General features: G+C 48.9%; 1 protein-coding gene across 1 annotated transcript in view; it reads left to right on the top strand.

Moving 5' to 3' along the window:
* OPRD1 (opioid receptor delta 1) overlaps nt 1-19,029 on the top strand; it is a 31,867-nt gene extending 12,838 nt beyond the window's left edge. The window contains exons 2-3 of the mRNA XM_060622036.3: nt 15,620-15,969; nt 18,329-19,029. Of these exons, the coding sequence (XP_060478019.1) occupies nt 15,620-15,969; nt 18,329-18,870 (892 nt within the window). The 3' untranslated portion in view covers nt 18,871-19,029. The remainder of the gene's footprint in view (nt 1-15,619; nt 15,970-18,328) is intronic.
* The last annotated feature ends 6,523 nt before the right edge of the window (nt 19,030-25,552 follow it).

Raw genomic sequence — 25,552 nt, 5'->3', positions numbered from 1 at the left:
TATTTCCATGTTCCAGCCTTTAATCATCTCCTGTGACATGCCTTGTTATAATTAACCACTTTCCTTCCTTAGGCTTTGCCAAAACTGAGACAGCTAATTAATTTCTGGCGACTTGCCACTCCTGTTAAATGGTGGGCAGGGACACAGCTTGCAGCCCTTGCTGCCCAGCCTGGCTTGTTTTGTCAGCGGGAAGAGCACCCGCCCTTTGTCTACAAACACAGGGAGCCCCAACTGGACCCAGGCTGGCTGGCAGATGCTTTATTTAAGCTATTTATTCCCCATAGTGGGCCGAGCCTTTGTGATCACTGCTGTGGCTGTGCCTCAGTTTTCTCATTTGTAAAGCAGAGGGATTGACCTTGACAAACTGGGAGAAGAAGATGAGGTAGAGGTTAAGCTAGTGGGTTCTGGAGTCAGTGGGAGCCAAGGCCGAATCCCGCCACTCCTAGCTGTGGGACTTCTGGTGGGTTTCTTCACCCCTCCGAGCCTCAACATTCCTCACCTGTGGAATGGGGATAATGCTCACCTCCTGTGCAGATTCAGTGGGATAGGAACACACTTGTGGCACTTACTTAGCAGCACAACCAGCACATAGTAAGTGCTCAGTAAATACTCTCACCAGCCACCTTTCCTTTCAGTGCTAACATTCTATATTCCTGATGGGAGGGAAAAAAAAGTCCCTTTGTTGGGAGAACTGGGGAGTGGAGCCATTTTAACAGATATTGATTGCTTCTGTGTTTGAGGCCACGGCTGGCAAGACGATTAACCCCTCTGTATTCATTTCTTAGGGGTGCCGTAACAAATGACCATAAACTGGGTGGCTTAAAACAATAGAAATGTATCCTTCACAGTTCAGGAGGCCAGAAGTGTGAAATCAGGCATGGCATGCTCCCTCCAAAGGCTCTCGGGAAGGATTCCTCCTTACCTAGCTTCGGGTGGTTGCTGGCAATCTTTGGCATCCCTTAGGCTTGTGCTGCATCTCTGCAGTGGTTGCATCTGTTTTCATATGGCTGTGTTCCTTCCGTGTATGTCTCTGTGCTTCCTCTTATAGGGACACCAGTCACATTGGATTTAGGGCCCATGCTGATCTAGTATGACTTCCTTTTAATGATATTTGCAAAGACCCTATTTCCAGATAACGTCACATCTGAAGTTCCAGGTGGACATGAATTTGGGGGGGGGGGGACCTATTCAACCCAGTACACTCCCCGAGTCTCATTCTCCTCCTATGTGTAAGGATGATAATGGTGGAAATTGCATAGGGTCGTTGGAGCAATGGAACAAGGTAATCTATGTAAATGTCACGGTAGAATTCTATAGACTATGTCAAGCCCGTGTAAGCACTGAGTCAGCGTAGCTGCTGCTGAAAATGATGATGGGGAGGGGGATGGTTCCATCCACGGACCTCCCTGACATTGGCTAATCACTGGACACAGGGACCTAGAATGTGGGCATCTAGTAAGAGCCCAGGCCTTCATCAGGAATGCTGAAGCCTTGGACGGGATCCCCCCTTTCCCTTTGGCCTCAGCCACCTGAACCCTTCATCTGAGAGTTAGCTGCTAGGAGGACAGCTTGGTAGAGAAGAAAGAACTTGGCCTCTCGGGAGTCAGGAGAATTGACACTCTGCGTAACCTCGTGTAACTGTCTTTGCCTCTCCTGGCCTCAGTTTCCCAATTTGTAAAGTGGGAGAGGAGGTTAGAACTCAGTGTTATAGATCAGAGCCTCTTCCAGTGCTGAAGTTCCAGCACAGGGCTCTGTGTCTCACCAAAATGGTGACAGGTTACCAAAGGCCAGCACAGGAGCCAGGAGGGAGCCCAGGACCCCCAGGGCAGGTCAGCAGGTATCATTCTGGGCCCTTTTCCCCTGTCTGGACAAGAGAAGCCACTATGATATGAGTGTGCCAAGCAGTGTGCTAGGGACATCATAAGCATGAACTCATTTGGTACTCACCACACCCTCCTGAGGAAGGATCATTATTCCCAGTTCGCAGAAGAGCAGACTGAGGCTCGGGACAAGTTAGAACTTGCTCAAGCTTGTACAGTTAGTTAGAGACAGGGCTGAGGCTTAAATCTAGGTGTACCTGGTGCCAAAGGCCATGCTTCTCTCTGGGCTGCACCTTTACTCCCTTAGTTTTCTAGGGCTGCCCTAACAAATTAATATGGACTTAAAACAACAGAAATGTATTCTGTCACAGTTCTAGAGGCCAAGAGTCCACAAGGTGTCTGCAGGGCGGTGCTTCCTCTGAAGGCGCTTGGGAAGAGTCCTTGCTTGCCTCCTCCTCCAGCTTCTGGTGGCTCCAGGCCTGCCTTGTGGCTGCATCACCCCAGCCTCTGCTTCTGTCTGCACCTGTACAAGGACACCTGTCACTGGCGTTATAGCCCACCCAGAGAATCCAGGATGGTCTCATCTCCAGATCCTTAATTATGTCTGCAAAGACTCCTTTTCCAAGTAAATTCAGTACATTCACAGGCCCTAAGGGTTGGGACATGGAATTGTCTTTCTCGGCGCCACCATTCCACCCACCACAGTTATTAAAGGCTTGGTGGTGACAGTATCTCTGCTGAGCCCCTGGCCCACGGTGCGGATGTGCAGGGGGCAGGGAATTTCTGGAGCAGTTCAGAAGGAGAAGGAGATGAACAGAGTTGTGAGCTGAGGCGACCCACCTGGGGGCCTGTGTGAAAGGGGGTGCAGCCTAAGCTGATGCCCCACCAGCAGTGATGAGTGAGGTAGGAAACACTGGAAACCTCATCTGGGTATGGGCAGAATGCAGCCAGTCACGAGGCAGAAACCTGGACACCTGTCCGCAGAGGCCAGCCCTGCTTGCTGGGGCATATGTCCACATTAATGGATTTGAGGTTTTAGATCCCACTGAAAATGGATTTGGCCTCACTTACTTGCTTAGAGAGATGGGAGGAGGCCAGGCCTGAGCACCATCTGTGTGCCTGCCATGTGGCTTACCTGCATCATCTCTGGCCCTCCGTTAACCCAAGAGGAGGGTATCCTATTTACTCAGATAGTCAGGAGCGTACCTGAGGGCTCCAGGTACGGCCCTGTGATGCTGAGAAGGCAGCTAACCAACCGGCCATAACAGCTCACATGGACTGAGCACTTACTTGTAACTCTGATCTCACCAGAGCTGGATGAGGTGCGTACTGGTTTTTCTTTTTAATTTTTTTAATGTTTATTTATTTTTGAGAGAGACAGGAGAGAGCACGAGCAGGGGAGGGGCAGAGAGAGGGAGAGAATCTCTGAGAGGGGGCAGAATCTGAAGCAGGCCCCAGGGGGGCCCAACATGGGGCTCAAACTCACGAACTGTGAGATCATGACCTGAGCCGAAGTCAGATGCTTAACCGACGGAGCCACAATTGAGATGTGTACTGTTAATACCTCCTATTTTCCAACAGTCAGAAGGGAGAAGGGTTAGTTTTAGATGCTGTGATTCCATGAGCAGAACGGGGAAAAATAGTACTGGGTGAAAAAGAGGGAGCCCTTCGTTCCAACAAAGAGAGAGAGAACTTGCTTACCCTGTGAGTCGTCCCAACAGTGGGCTGGACTGTGCCTGCAGGTGGTGAGTTCCCCCTCTCTGGGCACACTCAAGCAGAAACTGCAAGGCCATTTGTCTGGAGTGCCTTAGAAGGAATGCCTGTGTCACTGTAAAGGTTCCTTCCAGCTCTGAGATTCTAGGAATCTTTTTCCCAAGGAGACCAACAGATATCTGAGTGCACAAAGGTGTTTATCATAACATTATTTATAATAACAAAAAAGTGGAAACAACGTCCATATCTTTCAATAGGGAATTTATTAAATTATTTCATGCAGGAGCTTCAGTGTCCATAAGTGAGACTAGACCCAGCCTGCAGTCTGTTTTTCTGTGGTCCTTGAGCTAAAAACAGTTTTTATGCTTTGAAAGGGTTGTAAAAGAACAAAACAAGAATATGCAACAGAGATCTTATGTGGCCTGAAAGCCTAAAATATTTACCCTCTGGCCCTTTACAGAAAAAGTCTGTTGACCTCTGGGTTAGAATAACAGTCCGTCATCAAAAATTATATTAATTTGTATCTATGGATATAGAGAGATGGTCACAGCATACTTTTGAGAGAAAGAAACAGGTTATGTAACAGTATTAGAGCAAGATCCCATTTATATAAAACAGGGTATGAGTGTTTGCAAGTTACCTGTAACAATGGTCTGTAATGTTAATAGTGGTTTTAAATTTTCTTTATTAAATGATTTCTGTATTATTTGAACATTTTATAGTGAGCAGCTATTATTTTTGAGATCTCAAAAAGCATTTGGAACAAAATTGATTCTAAATACTCCAGCAAACCATGCTGTTTGGAACCAAATGTATTTTGATCTAGGCTGAAGCCATTTTGTTTGATTTGTCCCTCAGGTGCCACAAGGTTGGATCGGACTGAGGGTGGTGCTCCTACCTTGTTGCTGTTATTGTTTTTCTTTTCAGGTCTCTTGCCCCCACTTTGATCCCCATGGGCTGTGGTGTCTTAAGTGGAGAAAATACCCCTCCGTTTAGTTAGAAACAAATTAGCTGCTTTGGATAAATGGTCTGACATTTCCCTTCGCCACGGCAGATCTGAGTCACTTCAGATTCAGGGCAAACAGGGTCAGGCTCAGGTGTCCTTCAGGGAACCTGGGTTGGTCTGGGTTGAGGATAGAAGTGAGGAGGAGGTGGGGAGGAAGAATTGGCTCAGTGTGAGCTCTTCAGTCTGTGGCTGGTTCCTTTCAAGGATTAGGCACCTGGACTCCTCCGTCCCACTGGGCCTCCTCCAGTGAACCCTGTGTCTCCTCTGACCTGGCCCTGTGCTGAGACCTGGGATACCGCATGGAGGGGACACAGTTCCTGCCTGAAGGGTGCCCCAGTCTAGTGTGGAAGACACACAATGACATTTATTTCATTGACAAATGGGTTTTGAGCACATTATTATTTGTACTAGGAACTGCTGTAGGTTCTAGGTACATAGTGGTGAGCAAGAGAAACACCATGCCTTTAGAGAGCTTATATTTTAATTGTCAACAAGAGTATGTGAGGGGGGCACAGAGTATTTTGGGTCCATGGGAGAGAAGCTGAAACCAAAGTTAAAATGAAGGTGCCGGGTTTTCAGGGAAAAGCACTCCATTTGAATCTCCACTCAGTCTCTTTCTGACTCTGCAACCTTGCTCCTTTACTGCCCTCTGTTAATTGAGAATAATAAATACTTTCTACCCTGTGGGGGTGTTGGGAGGACTAAATGATGGAAAATGTTTTCCCCATGCCTGGAACATCTTCTGTGTCCAATAAATGTTTATTATCTAGTAAAAAAAAAAAAAAAGAGGGGGGGCACCTGGGTGGCTCAGTTGGTTAAGTGCCCAACTTTGGCTCAGGTCATAAACTCAAGGTTCGTGAGTTTGAGCCCTGCGTCGGGCTCAGTGCTGACAGCTGGGAGCCTGGAGCTTGCTTCACATTCTGGGTCTCTCTCTCTGTCCCTCCCCTGCTCTCAATCTGTCTGTCTCTCAAAAATAAAGATTTAAAAAAAAAAAAGAAACAAAACTCAGGTGTACAGAGTATGTAAAATCATGCCCGGCACATTGTGCTTGTCTGTAAATGCTGGTTGCCACCCCCTTGTGACCAGAGGTGTACGTTTAGTTCTGAATTGACCTCTCTTCCTCATGTGTCGCCATCGTGCCTATGACATTGTTCTGAGGGTTGTGGGTTTGTCTCTCCCAACCCGACCCGGACTGTGAGCAGATTGTCTCCACACCCCCAGACCATAGCAGGGTGCAGGAATGTGTGAAAAACAGGACGCTGTGGAGCTAGCCCACGTCCAGATGTTTACTCCACTTGGTCTTGGCCTCCAGGCCGGGCCCCTCTCCCTGGCTACTGTTTGATGAGCTAGTGCAGGTGGCAGGGAGGCTGGGGGACAGTGAACAGCAAAGTGCAGAGACCAGATCTAAGGCTGCATCCCATTGCTGGCACTTTTGAGCCGCGTGACTTTGGGCGAGCCGTCCATCTTAGCTCGTCTGTGGAGTGAGGACGGAATTAGCACTCAGGGCTGCAGTGAGAAGGAAATGAAGTCATGCAGTCACTGGTTTGGCATGGTGCCTGGCCCATGAAGGAAAAGACACACAGAGAATATCGCTTAAAGAACACAAACAACCGACCCAAAGCTGTCAGACCCGTCCCATGCAGGCCTTGCACGAAGGAGGGAGTGTTTTAACCTTCTGAGCACCAGGCACTAAGATAGCAGCCACTCTAACCAAGTGCATGGCTTTCCCCGGGGGTGAAAATTCTTACTAGGGGTTTGTCAGCTGAGAAGTGCAGCTCTCCAGAGGTGCAGGAGCATGTATGGACAATGTGCTTCAGGCACAGAGCACACCCGGTCTCCATCAGGTTGAGGTGGTGATGATCTTCCCTGCCGATGGGGCTTGTCCGACAAATGATGGAATGGGTTTAAGGCTGTGGAATGAACGTGGCCGGCCACTCCGTGCTTCGTAGAAAGGGGGCTTCACGGAGGACTGAGAAACTAGATCATTATCCTTCTTTGTAGAGAGCAAACTCCCCTAGCAGCTGTGTAATTCAAGATGACCTAATGGAGGGTTTTGACTTAGAAGAAAAGCAAAGGATTTCCCAGGGCATCTTACAGTCAGTAGAGGTTTGCCAGGCTTACTATCCTCACCCCCAGAGGTGGACCCAATGGGAACCTTATGAGAAAAAAGCAGAATAGTATGAGGGGAAAAAGAACCCCAAGGGCTGTCAGTTCTTGTCTACACGCCGGCCAGTAAGCTAGATACTTTCACATGTGTTGCTCCTAAAAAGCCAGTTACGCTGAAATTGCCAACAAGGACACAGGTTCAGAGAGGTGAAGTAATAAACCAAGGTCTAAAGGATTCCCACACCACACTCTTAAACTTAGAAAACAGACACAATAACAGCACTCTATGATTCACTTTTTTAAAATTATGGTAAAATACAAGTAACATAAAATTCACCATTTTAACGAATTGTAAGTACGTTAAGTACATTCACATTGTTGTGCAGCCATTTTCACCATCCGTCTCCAGAACTTTTTCATCTTCCCAAACTGAAACTCCCTCCCCATTAAATAAGACCCCCCCCCTCCCCCAGCTCCTGATAACCACTTTCCGGCTCTATGAATCTGACTACTCTAAGTGCCTCATTATGAGTGGAGTCACAGAGGTTTTTGCCCTTTTGTCACTGGCTTATTTCACTCGGTACAGTGTCCTCAAGGTTCATGCATGTTGTAGCATGCGTCAGAATTTTCTTCCTTAAAAAGGAATGTTCTGTTGTATGTATAGACCACATCTTGTTTATCCATTCATTTGTCAATAGATACTTGGGTTGTTTCCACCTTTTGGCTATTATGAATGTGCTACTTTGAATGTATATAGATACCTCTTGGAGACCCTGTTTTAATGCTTTGGGTATGTACCCAGAAGTGGAATTGCTGGACCATATGGCAATTCTGTTTTCAGGTTTTTTAAGGAATCGCTATTGCTGTTTTCCCACAGTGGCTACACCATTTTACATTCCCACGAACAGTGTACCAATTTCTCCACATCCTTGTCAACACTTGACATTTTTTTTTAATGTTTATTTTTGAGGAGGGGCAGAGAGAGAGGGCCAGAGGATCTGAAGTGGTCTCTGTGCTGACAGCAGAGAGCCCGCCTCAGGGCTCGAACTCAAACTGTGAGATCCTGACCTGAGCCAAAGTCGGACTCTTAACTGACTGACCCACCCAGACATCCCTCTGTTTTTGTTTTTGTTTGTTTGTTTTTTTTAATAGTAGTCATCCTAATAGGTATCAAGTGGTATCTTATTGTGGTTTTGATTTGCATTTTCCTGGTGATTAATGATGTTGGGCATCTTTTCATGTGCTTATTGGTCATTTTGATATCTTTAGAGAAATGTCTATTTTTGCCCAAGTTTTTAATCCAGTTGTTTTTTTTGCAAGTTTTTGCATTTTTTGCAAGTTTTTTGCCCAATTTTTAAACCAGTTGTTTGCTTTTTTTTTTTTTTAAAGTATTGAGTTGTAGAAGTTCTTTATATATGTTGCATATTAAGCCCTTATCAGGTATGTGATTTACAAATATTTTCTCTCAGTCTGTGTGGGACCTTTTCATTCTGTTGATGGCATCCTTTGATGCACGAAGTTGTTTAATTTGAATGCAGTCCAGTTTACCTGTTTTTCTTTTATTGCCTGTGATTTTGGTGTCATATCCAAGAAATCATTGCCAAATCCAGCACCATGTAGCTTTTCCTCCTATATTTTCTTCTAAGAGCTTTATAGTTTTAGCTCTTACATTTAAGTCTTTCATCCATTTTTTTAGTTAGTTAATTAATTAATTAATTAATTAATTTATTTATTTATTTATTTAGGGAGGGAGAGAGAGAATGCATACATGAGCAGGGAAGGGGCAGAGAGAGAGAGAGAGAGAGAGAGAGAGAGGGAGAATACCAAGCAGGCTCTGCACTATCAGAGCAGAGCCTGATGCGGGGCCCAAATTCATGAACCATGCAATCATGACCTGAGCTGAAATCAACAGTTGGATGCTTAACCAACTGAGCCACCCAGGTGCCCAGTCTTTCATCCATTGAGTTAATTTTTTATATGGCATAAGGTAAGGATCTAATGTCATATCTACAGCTTTTTGAAATAGGAAAAAAAATTAGAGACCAACAGTAGGGTTTTGAGGGGTGGGGCAGTAAATGATTTATCTTTCTAGAAAGTTCAGTCTCTCACCCAGTCTTGCTCTTCCCTTCATCTAGCCTCCACACAGTAGTCGAAGTGATCTTTTAAGAAACACGCACAAATCAAACCACATCACTCTCTTGCTTAAAATCTCCAATGGCTTCCTGTTGCACTCAGAATAAAATCCAAACTTCCTGCTGTGCATGACTTGACCCCTGCTGACTTCCTGCTACATCTTCTGTTGCTTCCTCTTGGGCTTACTGCCATTTAGTCACACTTAATTTCTGATCTTTCCTGCAGCTCATTGAGCTTTTTGCTGCCACAGGGCCTTTACACATGCTGTTCTTTCTGCCTAAAACAACCTACCTCCTTATCTTCACATGGCTGACTCCTTGTTCTTTCCAACCTGGTAGAAATGTCACCTTGTCTTAATCAGCTCAAACTGCCATAACAAAATACCATAGACTGGTCGGCCTAAACAACAGAAATTTATTTTCTCACAGTTCAGGAAGCTGAAAATGGGAGATGAAGGTGCCAGCATGGTCAGTTTCTGATGAGAGCTCTTTTTCTGGCTTCTAGGTGGCCACTTTCTTGCTGTGTCCTCATTTGGCAAGAAGAGAGGGCAGGGGAAGGAGAGGGAGAGAGGAGCAAGCTCTCAAGTGTCTCTTATAATTCAGTTCATAGCACACATTCTCAGAGAAGCCACTGTTGACCTTCCACTCGAAGCCAGATTCCTTCCACAAACCCCCCTCACACTCCCTCTGGGTAGTGTCCATGACCATACCCTGTTCTTATTCTTCATGGTAGAGCCATAATAGTGAGTAACTGTACATTAATCAGTGCAGCAATTTGTTTAATGTCTGTCTCCTCCCTGAGACCATAAATTTCAAGAAACTAGACTGTCATCCTCACTCCTGTATTTCTTATTCAGTGCCTGGAACATACCAGATGCTTGATTATTAATCAATAATCTACCTGTTGGAAGACTGAACAAACCTGAACCTGTAGTGAGTTCACATTCCTTGACTTTTTCACTAACTCTGGACAGGGGAGGGGGGCAGGAAGGAAGGTAACATGCACTAAAGGGCAGTATAAAAAAGTCATTACCACATGTTGGCACTAGACTGCATGAATTAAATACCAGCTCTACTCCTTACTGGTCATGTGACTGTGGGCAAGTCACTTCATCTCTTGTGCCTCAGTTTATGTTCCTGAAGAGATGTCAACACCTATTTGGATGATGCAGAGCAATTCGAAGGGTAGTGCCAGGCTGAGCAGGGGTGAGGTATATGACTGAAAACAGGCGCAGGGGATGGATTATCTATAGAGGGAGCATTGAGACCCTTAGGCCCCCCACTCTTGTACCCTGCACACTCAGGTGACTAATGCTCCACTCTGCGGGAGGTTAAGGGTTTTTGCCTCAAGTTAAGCTGGAGGAACTCTGAACTTGGGCCCAGCAGACACAGAAAGGATCAGAGTGAGGTACCAAATGGAAAGTGGGGGATCCACAGACTTCCTCTCCAGCTCTGCTACCATAATCCTGACAGCCAGAAGTATGCTCCCCAGGCAGGAGGTTAGAAGACTTTTTCTCAAGGTCCCAGAGAAGAGACATGCTGACATTGATATTTAGATGTTTCCCAATTATAAAAGCTTGGTTTCTGCTTAGTCCCCCTACAGTGAGGCGCAGCAGTTGACAGGAGCCCCACACTGATGCACACATGCACACATGTGCGCATGTGCACACACACACACACACACACACACACACACACACACAGCTGCCAATTAGTTATTTAGTGCTTTACTCAAAGATCAACCTTAGTCACATATCACTAGATATTTGAAGGAAGTCTCCAGGATAAAAGAGGGAGGCCAAAGTAGACAAATAAATAGAAATGTTTGAAGCAAATAGTGCAGTGAGCAGAAGAAAATACAAAACAGAAATTATTAGTATCCTCAGAGAGATAAGAGAAGATATTGTATCCATGAAATAGGATGCTATAAATGCTATATAAAAAAGAAATAATAAAAGAAAGAGAAATGACACTGGGAAAATAAAACATGAGAGCCAAAATAAAATAAAAAAGTCAATAGAAAGGTTGAGAGGCAATGAAAAGTAAATTTCCCAGAGGATGTACCAAAAAGACAAAGAGATGGAAAATAGGAAAGATAAGAAAATTAAAGGATCAATCAAGAGGCCCAATATCTGACTGACAATTTTCTAGGGATTCCAGGGAAAGCAGAAGGGAGTTAATTATCAAAGATATGAAGTGAGGGTATTTCATATTGAAGGACATGAATCTTCAGAATGAGAGGGACCAATGCAAATGAAAAACAACCACCCTAAGGCATCTCATTACAAAATATCAGAATACCAGGGATAAAGAGAAGACCCTAAATGTTTTGAAGGTGGAGAGAACAGATTATATACACATCACCAAGAATCAGAATGGTTTCAGATACCTCAGTGGCAACACTTGAAGCTAGAAGATGAGGGAGCCATGCCTTCAAAATTCTGGTGGAAAACTATTTCCAACTTACTGTTCCATATACAGTCAAATCAGAAGTGAGGATAGAATAAAGACATTCTCAGACATGTGTAAATGGGTATAAAAAGGGTATAAAATTTTACTTCCTATGTGTCCTTTCTTAGGAAGTGACTAGAAGAGGTGTTTCACTAAAATGAGGGCATAATCCAAGATAGAAAAGACTTGCAAACCAGGAATCAGGCTCTTCAGCACAGGAGGACAGCTATGCAGCTGGCCTAGAAAGCAACTAGTCCCAAATTAAAAGGGAGGAGGAAGATTCCAGGAGGTGAGTCACTAGCAAAACAAAAGGAACTGATAGATTATGTGACTGTGTAGAAAAAGCATTTTACAAGTCTGCTGGAATGTTTGAGGAGATTTCACAATATGTACATAGAACTAAGCAAATGAGGAAAAAATAGGCAATTGTCAACTCCAGGAAAACCCAAAATATGTACAGAGAAATAAACTTAATTATAGTATACCATTTGGTTCAGCAATGGGCAATATCTATAAAGTAGTAAGAATGTAAACCCCAAAAAAGAGATATTATACCCCAGATTTTAAATTAACTAAAAATTTAGAAGTTGTGATAAAACTATATTGAACAGATGGAGACAGGAAATGGAGCTGGGTAGTGTAAGAGAATTAATACTCATCTAGTGTATTAGGGGTTGTGGAGGACATTACTAGTATTCACTAATATCTGGTTTTCCTTGCTTCTGGGCACACAGAAGACTGTACTTCTCAACCCCTTGTCATTGGGTGGGGCCACGTGGCTAGTTCTGGTCAGTCACCTGCAGCTGTTTCTTTTCCCTCTGTGTTAATCAAGGAGGACTTGGGTTAAGATGGCAGAGCCACAAGTCTGAAACGAACTGGCATTGCCTTATGGAATATGGAAACGAACTGGCATTGCCTGGAGACACTGCATGGACTCTGAAAGGATAAGAAATAAACTTATTATTGTGTGAAGCCACTGAAATATTTGTTACTGCTGTGTAGCCTGGCTTCACTGATACAAACTTCAACACATACTGTCTAAAACTGATAAATTAAGAAATAGCCAACTATGCATATTACTTAGAATTATGGAGATAATCACTAGAAGAATAATTAAACATATTAAAAATGTTGCCTCTGGGGAGGAGGAAAGAGGAGTTAGGAACCTGTTTTCATTTATAGTACTATATGACTTTTTTACACAAAGTAATTTGTAATTGCATTACATTGGCAAAGATAAAATTTTATAAAAATCTGTGTGTGTGTGTGTGTGTGTGTGTGTGTGTGTGTGTGTGTGTGTGTTGGAAGGATTCCCACCAAACCATTGCAGTGGCTTTCCTTAGCAGGAAGGACATGCTAGACTGAGCATCTGAGGAACTACAGATCTGGTGGGACATGGAAGGCACTATGGGGAAGGAGTCTACCCCATTGGAATGCCAGTCTGAGGGGTCTGATTTTCATCCAGATGGCAATGGAGAGTCGTGGAAGAGTAATAAGCCGTAGAGTATTCTGAGCAAATCTACTTTTGTAGTGAGCACCCTGACTTACCTGGACGATGAATTGTGGGGGAGGGAGGAGGCTGCATGGTCTCCGTGAAAGCCTGGACTAAGACCTGCACACAAACAAATGTCTATCAAGGGCCTGCTGTTTGCCAGGTGCTATTGGTATGCCCAGCCATGCAGCAGGGAACAAAATGGACCAAGTACCCTGCCTTTCGGGGAGATTACATGGGTGAGAGAGGCAAACGGAGAGAAAAGAAGTATAAGTCAGGTGGTGGCTCATGCTACAAAGAAAAATGAAGCAGTTTAAGGAGACGGAGAGATGGTGGGGAGAGGGGTATTTAGACAGGGCAGCCAGGCGTGGCCTCTCTGTGGAGGTGACATTCGAATAGAGTCCTGAATTAAGGGAAGGAGCAAGTCATGCAAAATGTGGGGTTCCAGGCCGAAGGAAGAGCAGTCCAGAGGACCTGAGGTGGGAATGGGCTTGCTGTGCCCCAAGGAACCGCAGAGAGGCCAATGGGGTGGGGGCGGGGCACATCTGGCAAGGGGAAAGTTCTGGGAGCTGAGGCCCTGAGAGGTGGTAGGAACCAGTTCATGGAATATGGAGAGAACCCCAGGGAGCTCTTGGGGGGCGTTGAGAGCAGGAGAACGGCATGATTTGTCCCAGGAGGCCAGTAGGGCCAGGCTTGGCAGTCGGTTAGTTGAGGAGGATGTGGGGGCACTGGTTAGGACGGGAGCCTCTGGGGCTCTGCCCAGCAGTCAGTGCGGTGCCACTCAGCCCTGCCTGGACCAGCTACAGCAGCTTCATCACCCACTTCCCAGCATCCCAGCCCCCTCTGGGAATTGAAGGATCCTCACAAATCAAAATAGCAGGCAAAGAACAGCTGCTAATTGTTCTGCGTAAAAGAAGCGAAATTAGACGAGTCAGCTGTGGGGTTGAGACCGCCTCCCACACAGCTGTGATCCCGCACCCCGCTGAAGACAGGCTTCCCGAGACTTGCAATTCTGCTGTCTCTGAGCAAAACTTTCTGCCTCTCCAGCCCTGGGGCAAATGACAGCTATTCGGGGAGGGAGTGAGACAGATGCTGGCCCTGGAGGACAATGAGAGAGTCCATTTTTTTTTTTTTTTTTAACTGAAAAAAATCAGTCCCTTCATGAAGGAAGAGATTTCGCTGATACGAATTAATTCAGTCATTTAAAACACATTGGGGGCACTCAGTGTGCATTCATTGCACGTTCTCACAGTTGCCACAACGGTGTCCTGGGTACCCAGGGCCAGCGTGGTAGCAGGGGGTTTCTAGAGGAGTGGACGCAGGCAGTGTGGTTCCACCTTTGGGGCAGAGTGGAAAGAGAGCACCGGTTTGGGAGTCAGGCGGTCTAAGTTCTCGCCTTGGCTCTGCCACTGTGGCTGTGTGATCTTGGGTGAGCCATGACCCCTCTCTGGGCTTCAGTTTCCCTGTCTTTTCTCAAGATGGGCTTTAGGCCACGTGGTGTTTCTCAAACTTCAGAGCCCATAAGAATCACTTGCGGGTGGTGCTTGTTAAAGATTTCTGGGACACCTGGCTGGCTCACATGGTAGAACATGTGATGTGACTTTTGATATCGGGGTTGTGAGTTCAAGCCCCACGTTGGGCCTAGAGCTTACTTTAAAAAAAAACAAAAACAAAAAAACAGATGAAGATTGCTAGGCCTGGGTGCCATAGATTCAGATTTTAGTAGGTCTGAGGTGGGGTCCAAGTCTGTACTTCTAGGAATTCTGAACGGAGTCCTTGGACCATACTTGCATAAAATCACTTTCCCTCAATCTCTCAAGGGCTCTTCCTGCTCTGAAATTTGAGGAGTCATTCGTGCAACTCTTCCCTGGGTTTCTCAGATCACTCTAGGGGCATGAAAGAAGTCCTATTCCCTGCCTCGGTGTACCTGTGTGTTTCTGCGCCGATCACATTGCACTGGGACAGTATTTCAGTGTATGCAGCCCCCGCTCCCCCCCTCCCCAGGATGTCCTGTGCCCACCACAGGCCCTGGTACAGAGAGGGCCATGACGGAAATGTAGGCCAAACAAGCGGGCAGCTGTGGTGCAGGCAGCTGCATGGCAGCGTAGATCATGGAGGGATGTTTCAGGTGCAGGAAGGCTTAGTTGCAGACATCTGGCTTGGACACCGGGGCTCATGCCTTGGGTTGGATGTATGGGTGAGTCCAGCTGCATGGGGATAAGAAGGTCTGGAAGGAACCACAGGAAGGACTGGGAGCCCTGGTCGACCATACAGGGCATCCCAGGAGGTCCAAGGCCCCAGCCAGTCTGCTAGGCAGAGCTGGCCAGTCATATTTCCAAAAGGTCAGTGGAAGAAGCCAGAGGGTCAGGTCACTCTGGTATAGTCCCCAGCTTCATTGTTCACATATGAAGAATAATAACTATCATATAGTGAGCCCTTGCATGCTTTGGGCTCAGGGATACGTGCTGTATGATCTATGAACTCTATGAGGTTGGTAAAAGCATCACCCCCTTTTTACAATTTACAGACTCTGAGGCTTAGAGAGTTCAAATTACCAGCCCAGAGTCCCTCTGTTAATAACTAGTAGAAGCAGGGTTAGAACCTAGACCTGTTTTCCTCTGGAGCCCAGTTTTGTGTTTAACCATGTTGCTTAGTACCCCTCAGATGACAAAGGATTTTTTCCTAAAATACTTTCTGCCAAAGTCACCCACAGCCAGAGAAATCCTTTTGCATCTGTTATAGTGAGAAGGAGTGATGCTGAGTCAGAGTGTTTAGGGTTCTAGTCCCACCTCTGCCACTGACCTTCTGTGTGTGACTTTGGGCAAATCATTTCCTCTGAGTCTCATGTGAAACTGAAATCTGTGAAATGGGGACAATTACACACGCACTTCCTTTTAAGGTACACTAAGATGAAGACAGCCACCAACATCTATATCTTCAACCTGGCCCTGGCAGATGCACTGGCCACCAGCACACTGCCCTTCCAGAGTGCCAAGTACCTGATGGAGACATGGCCCTTTGGAGAACTGCTCTGCAAGGTTGTGCTCTCCATTGACTACTACAACATGTTCACCAGCATCTTCACACTCACCATGATGAGTGTCGACCGCTATATTGCTGTCTGCCACCCTGTCAAGGCCCTGGACTTCCGCACACCTGCCAAGGCCAAGCTGATCAACATCTGCATCTGGGTCCTGGCCTCAGGTGTTGGTGTACCCATCATGGTCATGGCCGTGACCCGCCCCCGGGGTGAGTGAGTGAAGAAGCTTTGGTACAGCCACTGATCACAGAAGGCAGCATGGGGGCTCCTGTGGGTATGCAGGCCACTTACTAGAGTGGATGTAGTTGGCTCCATACCAGTAGAGGTGTGGACTGCTGATCAAAGTGTGGGTGGCTGGCTAGTGAGAGGGTGCGTAGTCAACCAATTGGACATGAATGGTTGACTATTGTGACAATGGATGACCGGTCAGTGGTCAGATGGGTTGCTGGCCAACGGAAATTTATGAATGGGATGGTGGAGGGTTGATCTATGGGGATGTAGCAGCTGGCGAGGAGCGTATGGATGACTGGCTTAAAGGGATATGGGTGGCCAATTGGGTGAGGGTGTCACTGACCAGGGAGCAGTGGAGGCCATAAGATCTACAGTCTCATCCCAAATGCCCTTCCACCCCAGTTTGAAAACCACTGGCCCAGATGACCAAAGCAAGCCCTAGAGAATGGCCGTTAGAGAATAACAGGTACATTTCCTCAGAGTAAAAATGGTAACTAGTTTAGTAACTACTTGTATCAGTCAGGGTGGCAGCTGTAACAAGCAATCCCCAAAGCTCAGTGCTTAACAGTATAGTTTATTTCTCACTCATATCACAGTCTAATGTGAATCAGAGGAGGAGGAGCTCTTACTCCACAGTTCTTCAGGAACCCAGGCTCCTAAAGATGGTTTTGGAATCCTCCACTGCTGGCATTTGGCCGGCAGATGAATATGGAGAAGGAGTGATAGAGTATGGCCAACATTTAGACGTTATGGCCCATCTCCTCCTAGTGATAGCTGGTTATGTGGCTCCTGCATGACATAAGGAAGTGGGACAGAAAGTAGTTTTAACCATGTTAAAGACCTTGGTCACTAACCTATCTGAGCCACACTGTATCATGGGGTGTTGTGAGGATTAAATGAGGCTCTATGTGTAAAATACTCAGGACAAGGCAGGGATGCATCCAGAATCAGAGAGGTCAGGTGGCTTACTTAGGGTCACGTGGCTAGGCATTTGATGGAACTTGGCCTAGCACCCAAGGCTCCTGCCCTTATATCTGTTACTCCTATTGCCCCCTGAGTTGGAGGTTTGCAGAGGGTCGTGCTGTGGGTGGAAGGGGAATAGGTTTGGTGGGAGGCCTTTTGACCACCTTAACCATCACATACAGCTTCCCTGTAATTGGTCTTGACTCAGCAGCTGGGCCCCATTGCTCACTGCCAGCCTTCAGTTTATGGGCCATTAGCTGTAGCCCTGCTAGGGGCCAGACCAGATGGGCCTCCTCTCTCCGCACTCCATCCCCTGCACATCCTCCCCACTCAGCACTTGGTTCTGTATGCAGCTTGCTGTGTGACCTTGGACAAGTGCTGTTCCTCTCTGAGCCTTGTTCTGCCATCTGCACAATGAAGTCCTTGGACTCAGTCATCCCTGGGGGTCCTGCCATCCTGTTGTCCGGTGGACCCCCTCTGTGGATCCCCAGCACCCTTTCTACAACTCTCAGGATCCACGTCCACAGCATGGCTCCTCAAATCCCAGAGTTCCAAGAGATCTTGGGAGCTCCCCAGGACAGTCTCAGGCCTGTTTCTGAATCCCAAAACATCCACTAAGGTGCTCATCCAGCCCACACCCACACTCCAGGAACAGGGAGCTCATTCCACCCTGGGTACACCTCTGGACAAATCTAGCAGTCAGCTCTTCTTGCCATTAAGCTGAGATCTGCCTCCCTGACCTAGCCCTGACTTCTGGACTCATATGTATCTGCCCCTCTGCCCTGTGACTACACCAAGAGCTTGAACCACCTTGTACTAATGTTTCACATGCCGTAGCCTATTGAATCCTTGCAACAACCCTGTGAGGTTTAAGTACTGTTATCAGTCCTACTTTGTGGAAGCTCTCCTAGAGGCTGAATAATTTGCCCAGGTTCACACCACAGGTTTAGTAAGGCCTGGGTTCTCTTAATTCATGCTCTCTAGGTCAGTCTTAGCAGTATTGTCCCCATTGCAGCTAGTCTGGAAATGGGTAGGGTGTTTTGAGTTCTCACAACAACTGGCATTTGGGGGCTTTGGGCTAAACTATATGATTACTGCTGGCCATGGATGTAGAGGCCTTGGAAGGGACTGGAAGAAAATATAGAAAGGAGACCTCCTAGATTAGGGCCAATCCCGCTGGGGTCTTTAAGGATGAGTAGGAGTTCATCAAGTACAGAAGTGTAAGAGGACATTCCAGACAGAAGAATTACCTTGAGCAAAGGCCAGGAGGAGGCGTGGGACCTGACCAAACCAAGAAGGGTAGCAAGCAGGCAGGGTATGCTCAGGCCCACACAACCCTCACCTCCTGTCTGTCTCTCCTTGTTTCCCCGGCAGACGGGGCAGTGGTATGCACGCTCCAGTTCCCCAGCCCCAGCTGGTACTGGGATACGGTGACCAAGATCTGCGTGTTCCTCTTCGCCTTCGTCGTGCCCATCCTCATCATCACCGTGTGCTACGGCCTGATGCTGCTGCGCCTGCGCAGCGTGCGCCTACTCTCGGGCTCCAAGGAGAAGGACCGAAGCTTGCGGCGCATCACGCGCATGGTGCTCGTGGTGGTGGGCGCCTTCGTGGTGTGCTGGGCGCCCATCCACATCTTCGTCATCGTCTGGACGCTGGTGGACATCGACCGCCGCGACCCGCTCGTGGTGGCCGCGCTGCACCTGTGCATCGCTCTCGGCTACGCCAACAGCAGCCTCAACCCCGTGCTCTACGCCTTCCTGGACGAGAACTTCAAGCGCTGCTTCCGCCAGCTCTGCCGCATGCCCTGCGGCCGCCCGGAGCGGAGCAGCTTTAGCCGCGCCCGCGAAACCACGGCCCGCGAACGGGTCACCGCCTGCACCCCGTCCGACGGTCCCGGCGGGGGGGCGGCCGCGTGACCGCGCCGGCCCGCCCCGCCGCCGTCCTCCCACTCCCCGGGGTGACCTGGCCGACTCCCCGGGCTCGCAGGGGGCGGGGCCGCGACGCGGAGTGGGGCCGAACAGGGCCCCTGTTTTGGAGAAGGGGGCCGTGCAGGAGCGGAGGCAGGGGCCGAGAGACTGGAGCCCCCGCGAGGGGAGTGGGGGGGTGGGGTGGACCTCGGGTGTGGGGCGGGGCACGGGGCACGCAGCAAGGCGGTGGGGCGGTGCCTCCGGGCTGGGTGGGGGCGCGGTCGGCTTGGTGTTGGGTGCGAAGAGCTGGCGACCCTGGTGGAGCAGGGCCTGTGGCTCTGGGACTCGGCGGCTTAAACGGGGCCTCTGCGGTGAGCCAGCTTCCGGTTCTGGCCAGAGCAGGCTTGCTGGCCTGGGACCTGAAGAACTGGGCCCGGGACCCAGGGAGCAGTGGTAGAGTTGGAGGCTTGACAAAGGGGCTGCAAGAGTGGGTCTCTGTGTGGTGGGGCCGGGCCTCTTCTGGGGGCGAGGGGGACCGACAGGACAGTGAGGCGGCCTGCGGCTCCAGACTGGGTCATGAGATAGGATAGGGCCTGTGTGCAGGGGGTGGGCGCCTCAACCTTGGGGTAGAGTCCCAAGCCCTGAGTTCTAGCAAGAGGCGGGGCTTGCCGAGCCCTAGGTCCAACTGGACTTTATAAATAAAGAGAAAATAAAACAGAGAGGAAGAGAGAATATACCTTTTCTGTCCTTGACAGCTATTTTCTTGGAATGGCTTCAGCAGCGACGTAGTGTCCCCAGCACTTTGTGCCAGTGGGCCCTGGGACATGACAGTGGAGCAGGGCTAGCGGCTTCAGGCAGGGCCTCAGTTGGGGTAGGGTCTCCAGCCCTGAGCTCTGTGGGGCTAAGAAGGAGGTCCTGCAGCTCCAACACCAGAGCTACAAGTCAGTCTCTGCGCCAAGGGCGGTGGGCGGGCAGAGGCGAGGCTGGGGAACTTCCGCAGTGACATTGGGTCCTCAAACCGGAGGACAGACGCTTTTGGGGGGGGGGGGGGGTCCCAGGGACCTGACTTCTCTGCCCAGGTACCGGAGGACGGAGGACCGCGCTAGTTAGAGCTCCATGGACCCTGGGACTGGATAGGGGCATCTGAAGCACCAATGTGGATTTTTCTCCTCCCAGTCTTGGGTGTCTGGTAAGAACCTCCAGGAGAAATCCTCTCCCTTCTCCCAACCCCTGGCTGCGCCCAGTGTGTCCAGTGTTTCCAATGCTGTGTGCTCCCCAGCCGCCCCCCCCCCCCCCCCCTTATCCCAGCTTCCCCCTTCAAGCTGCTGAGGGCGAGTCCACCCCGAGCAAGGCATAGAGGTTTTTCTCTTCATGTGTTTGGCATTTTATTCAGGCATTCCCAGATCTTTGCTTTCCTGAATATGGGGGTCTGTCCTTGTTCCCTGAGCCTCCCCCGTGCTTCCATCGCCTCTCCCCGCCCCCTCCCCCCACAGGCGCACACACCCCTGACTCCCTATTGAAGCAGTGAGCTGACATCCTTGTAGAAACAAATTAACTTTCTTCCCTTTTTGGGACAGATGGAGAGAAATTGACGTCTTTGTCTCAAACCACAAAAAAAAAAAAAAAAAAAAAAAAAAAAAGGAAACAAGATACCTCTTTTCTCTTTCTCTTTGACAGTCATTTCCTAGGAACAAAAGCCTTTCCCTTGTCTGGCTGACTGTCACTCCAGCAGGGGCTGAACTGACATTCAGGAGGTTGCGGGCTTAGGCACCAACTTGAGCTTTGCACATTAGGGATAGGGATGCCCTTAGTTGACAAAGCACAGCCCCCTTCTCAGGGTGAGGCCCCAGAAGCTCCAGACCTGGGAATTTTCTTCCTCCAGCAAATGGCTCCAGTAGCACTTGGGAAGATGTAGGACGGTGCCCAGTGACCATAGAGACTTCTGTGTCTGAATGCGGGTTGGGGGTGTATCAGCAAGGTGGGGCGCTCCTCATCACATGGGACTCCTCTTACCAATGCCTTTGAGAGATGTCACAGAGAGGGGACAATTTAGGAACTGGGGAACACTTCTGAAGAAGGTGACATTGGAGTCAGGGCTGTTGATTCTCTCTGCAAGGACTGTGTCCCCTTCCGCTCGCTCTCAAGGCTGCTCTGGGTCTGCTCACTGCCATTTCCTATGGCTGTAACAGATCTGGCTGCTCTTTACTACTTCTCATACATAAATTTGTCCTGGGGTCAGCAGAGGCTGCGTCCAGGCCAGGTGCCTCTAGGGTAAAGCAAACATACTGAAATCGACATCACGCCAGGGGCTGTGCACACTGGGCACTGGGACTTGGAAATAAGTCAGATACAGCCCTGCCCTCAGAAAGTTCAAGCCCATGCTGGGAGACAAGGCATGAACAGATCATTGCATCTCATTGTGATGCATGCAGTGACCGCAAGCCCCAGGGAGAGTGTTGTAGGGAAGTGCCTTTCCTAGCTTTATACTAAAACACATTCATAACAATTCTAGAAGAGAAAAGAGTCAGTCAAAGGATCTTAAAGGAAGAGTAGGAGTTGGCTACCAAGAAGAGGGAACAGCATGTGCAAAAGCATGGAAATGTTCCGGTGCTTGGTAAACCTGAGAAAAGCTGTGTGCATTTGAAGCATGGGGCTTAACCGAGCCCTTCCGAGTGCCAGGCTCTGAGCCAAGCACTTTACGAACATTATCCCATCCAATCCTCGTGAGAGCCCAGTTTACACAAGAGGCTCAGAGAGGTCAATCCACTCACCCCTCCGTCACAGACCCTGTTAGTGGTGGCAGAACTCAGGTCAGTAGGACTCCAGGGTCCAAGGTTCTGGTGAAGCCCAGGCATCATTGAAATAGAAGAGCCTTAATTGCTGGAACCCTGGGATGAGGATTTTCGAAGACTTCAAACCAAATGGAAAAATCTGAAGGAAAAGGGCAATTTTCCATGAACTTTTTTGTTCCTCCTGAAGCTCTCCAAATCTTCACATTTCAAAATGTACCGTGCATGATGCATTTTAAAGCTCCAAACTGACAGTGTAATTCTAGATCATCACAGGGCTCTCAAAAGTGAAGTAGGTCTGATTTCCCCCAAGGTTTCCATTCCTCTCTCTTCAGGAGGTAGAAGCAAGTTTTTGCTTCTGGTTTCAAAATGCCCTACAATTTCGTATCTTTTCTTGTAATAGAAGTAGTGGTGAAAGCTGGAGTCAGATTTTGGCTTTCCCTCTCTGTGCCTCAGTTTCCTGCCCTGCAGAATGGACTTCCTTTACAAGGTCGTTGTGAGGATTTAATGAGTTAATGTATAGATGGGGTCCAGAGCACAGGTAAGCTCTTAGCACATGGTAAGTAGCTCTTATTACCTAGAAGTGGAGCTGCAGCACAAGGTCAGAGCTGGAGACCTAGAGGGAAAAGTTGATGAGCTTTCAGGGACAGCAATGAAGAGAAAAGAGATGGGGGACCCACCCTGGGGATCCCCCTGCTTTCTAGGCTCAGGAACCACAGTGGAGAGTGAGAAGCTGCCTGGGAAGCAGGAGGAGAATGGGGAGAATGTGTTGCCATGGAAACTGGAGGAGGAGGGCGTTCCCGGGGGGGAGGGAATGATGGATAATGTCAGGTGTCATAGAAGAGAGATTGGAGGTGGGGAGGGCAGGAGGGTGATGGGAATAAACCAGAGCCTCAGGTTGAGTTTCCTACATGGCTTGGGAAGGCCTAAATCTGGATTCAAAGCTCTGAAGCTAACTGGCTGTGTGACCTAGGCAAGGGATTTGCCCTCTCTGAGTTTATGTTTTGTCTTAGCTCTAAGACGAGGGAATGGATGAGTCTCTAGTATGATGTTCAGTCTCTAACAAGAGTCCTGGTTTTGCTGGATTCTTGGCCGCTTGCCAGCAGTATGATCTTAGGCAGGTAACTTCACTTCCACGAGCCCCATCTGAAGACTAGGGATGTGGTGAGGGAGGTGCCTGCCAAAGTGCCTGGCACATAGTAGGCCCCCAATACAGAATTATTCTGTGACAATAGTGGGGAGCCAGAGGCAGCTGTCTAAGGGGGTTTGCTTAGCTTGGAATTTGAAATGCTCCTCAAGGTGGAGGAAGCCCCCAGGGCCCCGAGAGGACTTGGAGGAGCACAGTCCAGACTGAGCCCCCACCAGGCCTCTGCCCAAAGGCCAGCCTCTCTGTTTTCAGCAGTGGATCCTTAGCCTGGCCTCTGGCCACCTTCTCTGCCTGGACCTACTGCAGATCCAGGCTGGGAACCAGCTCAGAGGCTCCAAACCCCTAGGAAGTGACCCCACTCCCACCCCCACCTCCAGAACATGGTCCCAGCACTCACACACAGCACTACGCACAACTTTCTCTTGTCATTTATTTATTCATTATTATTTTTTCATTCCTGGGCACTGAGCACATAGTGCTGGCAGCTCCGGGGAGTGAGGGGAGAGAGGGCCTGGGCCCGACCCCAACTCCGAGCTTACAGATGTTGGGGGACCGGAGGAGACTGGGGACTAGCACAGCCTGCTGTGGGGTTCGGGAGGCAGGCAGCTTGGCAGTTGAAAATGGGGCCCAGAGGGGCTGGTGAGAGCCTTCGTTTATCCTGACATGGTAGAGCGCTGGGCTGGGTGCTGCGCGGGTTCTGGCCTCATCAGCAGTGCCGGCCATGAGCCCCCCACCTGGTGCAGAGTGCTCTCTCACCCACCTCAGTGAGAGGCCAGTATAGCAAGAATAGTGTGTGATACACAGCCCCCGTCTCTGTTCCAAGCACTTTACATGGGTAATTTATTTCATCTTCACAGCATGACTATGAGGAAGGCACTATTACGATGATTACCCCTACATTACAGATGAGGAAACTGAGGCTCAGCGAGGGGAGTGGCCTGCCCAAGGCCACATGGCTTGCCCATGGCTGTGCCAGCTAGGATCCCATCTTAGATCGGTCAAGTTCACTTCCTCTGCTTTTCCCCGCCTTCCTCCCACGAGGAAACTGATTATGCAGAGGGCACTGGACGGGTGTCCAGCTCATAGTCACAGACTGAGCCTTCCTGGTGCTGGGTTCTGTGTCTCATCACCTGGGCAGGTGATGAGGTCATAGTTTCCCAGTTTCCCAAGAAACTGCCTTGACCTTGGCAGGTCCCTCTGTCCATGCATTCCCTCTCTGCCTTGGAAGGCTTGCTCGTTCTATGATTTTTCAGCTGCCTGCTATGACTTTGCTGTATGACCTTGGGCAAGCCACTTCACCCTTGGAGCCCCTTTCCTCAGTCATGGATGACAACACAAGAAGTTGTGAAGATTTACAAAAAGGCCTGTCTGTTTCAGTCACACGAATGTTGCCTGTAACCGGCACATAGCATTCTCCTGAGTGGATGAATGAAGCATCTGATGCAGAGTAAATGCTCAAACAGTGGAGCTTTTAATGTGATCTAACATTTTAGGTTATACTTGCTCTGACCCACATTTCTTAATGCTGTAGGTGGGTCAGGAGCAAAGGACTTTCTCTTTTAACCGTCTCCTCGAGTTTTAGGAGATGGGACAGCATGCATTGGAGAGACAGTTTTCAAGAGGACGTCTTCTCCCCAAGTGCTTTATACATAGCTGTCCCCTTTTGTCTTCACCAAGACTGCCCTCTCCGGCACCTAAGAGGGAGGCACAGTCTGGGAGGAATGAAAGATCCCTAGGTGGCACCGGCCTGGGCCTTCTGGCCAGAACATTTGAGTCATGGGGATGGAGCCCCTTGGCAGGTATCCATGCAGGTGACATCCACCTGATGGGGCTCATCTTCCAGGATCTCCTCTTGGAATAAGTCCCAAGCCAGGAGACAGGGAACGTGGGTTTGACTCTGCCCACTTCCTGCTATGTATATTTGGGCAGGCCTCTGTCCCTCTCTGGGCCTACAATGGAGGGACAGAGGTAGGACTTGATGGGTTCTGAGGGCTCTGACATGCTGGGAGAGAACAGAGACCTTTCCCTTCTGTTCCTTGATGCCAGAAACAGACATCTGCTGGCAAAAACCACTGGGAGTTTGTCCAAGGCAGAGGAAAGGATGCCTGGGGGTCTGGTGTTTGTAGTTGGAGCTGCCCTGCTTTGGGGATGAGGGAGGCAGGCATGTCAAAATGAAGCTTGACTCATACACCTGGCTTTTTGCCTATCCCAGGTCCTATCATGGTACCAAGGACCAACCTTCTGTTTTCCCAATAAAGAAAAGCACTATTCTCGGTGTCCACATCTCTGGCTGTTTCTTTGCTGACCTTCTGTGGTCCCCTCACGGGGGGGGGGGGGGGCGGCTAGCCTGGGGAGGTGGTGTGTGTGTGTGTGTGTGTGTGTGTGTGTGTGTGTGACACAGACCTGGTTGCTCACAATGAGTGAGTAGTCCTATGCTCAGGACTATCTCAGAGGGAGCTGCAATACTGTCCCTAAGAACCCCATCTGGGGGCCTGGCTGGCTGTTGGTAGAGCATGCAACTCTTGTTCTCAGGCTGTAAGTTCAAGCCTCGCGTTGGGTATAGAGGTTGCTTAAAAATAAAATCTAAAAAACAAAACAAAACAAAACCATCTGATGGGAGAGAGACATACACAAGGTAGCTGTAGCTACTTCCTAGAGCATGCCCCAAACCAAAGCAGGCTTCCAGGAGCCCCCTCTCCCCCAACCCTCCAGATTGGCTCCTCCTTCTTCTCTGTGGCCCACCCCCTAATCTAAG

This window comes from Panthera onca, chromosome C1 (assembly GCF_046562875.1).
Source record: "Panthera onca isolate mPanOnc1 chromosome C1, mPanOnc1 haplotype 2, whole genome shotgun sequence".
Lineage (NCBI taxonomy): Eukaryota > Metazoa > Chordata > Mammalia > Carnivora > Felidae > Panthera > Panthera onca.
The sequence above is the reverse complement of the archived record's forward strand: the minus strand, read 5'-3'. Positions and strand labels throughout refer to the sequence as shown.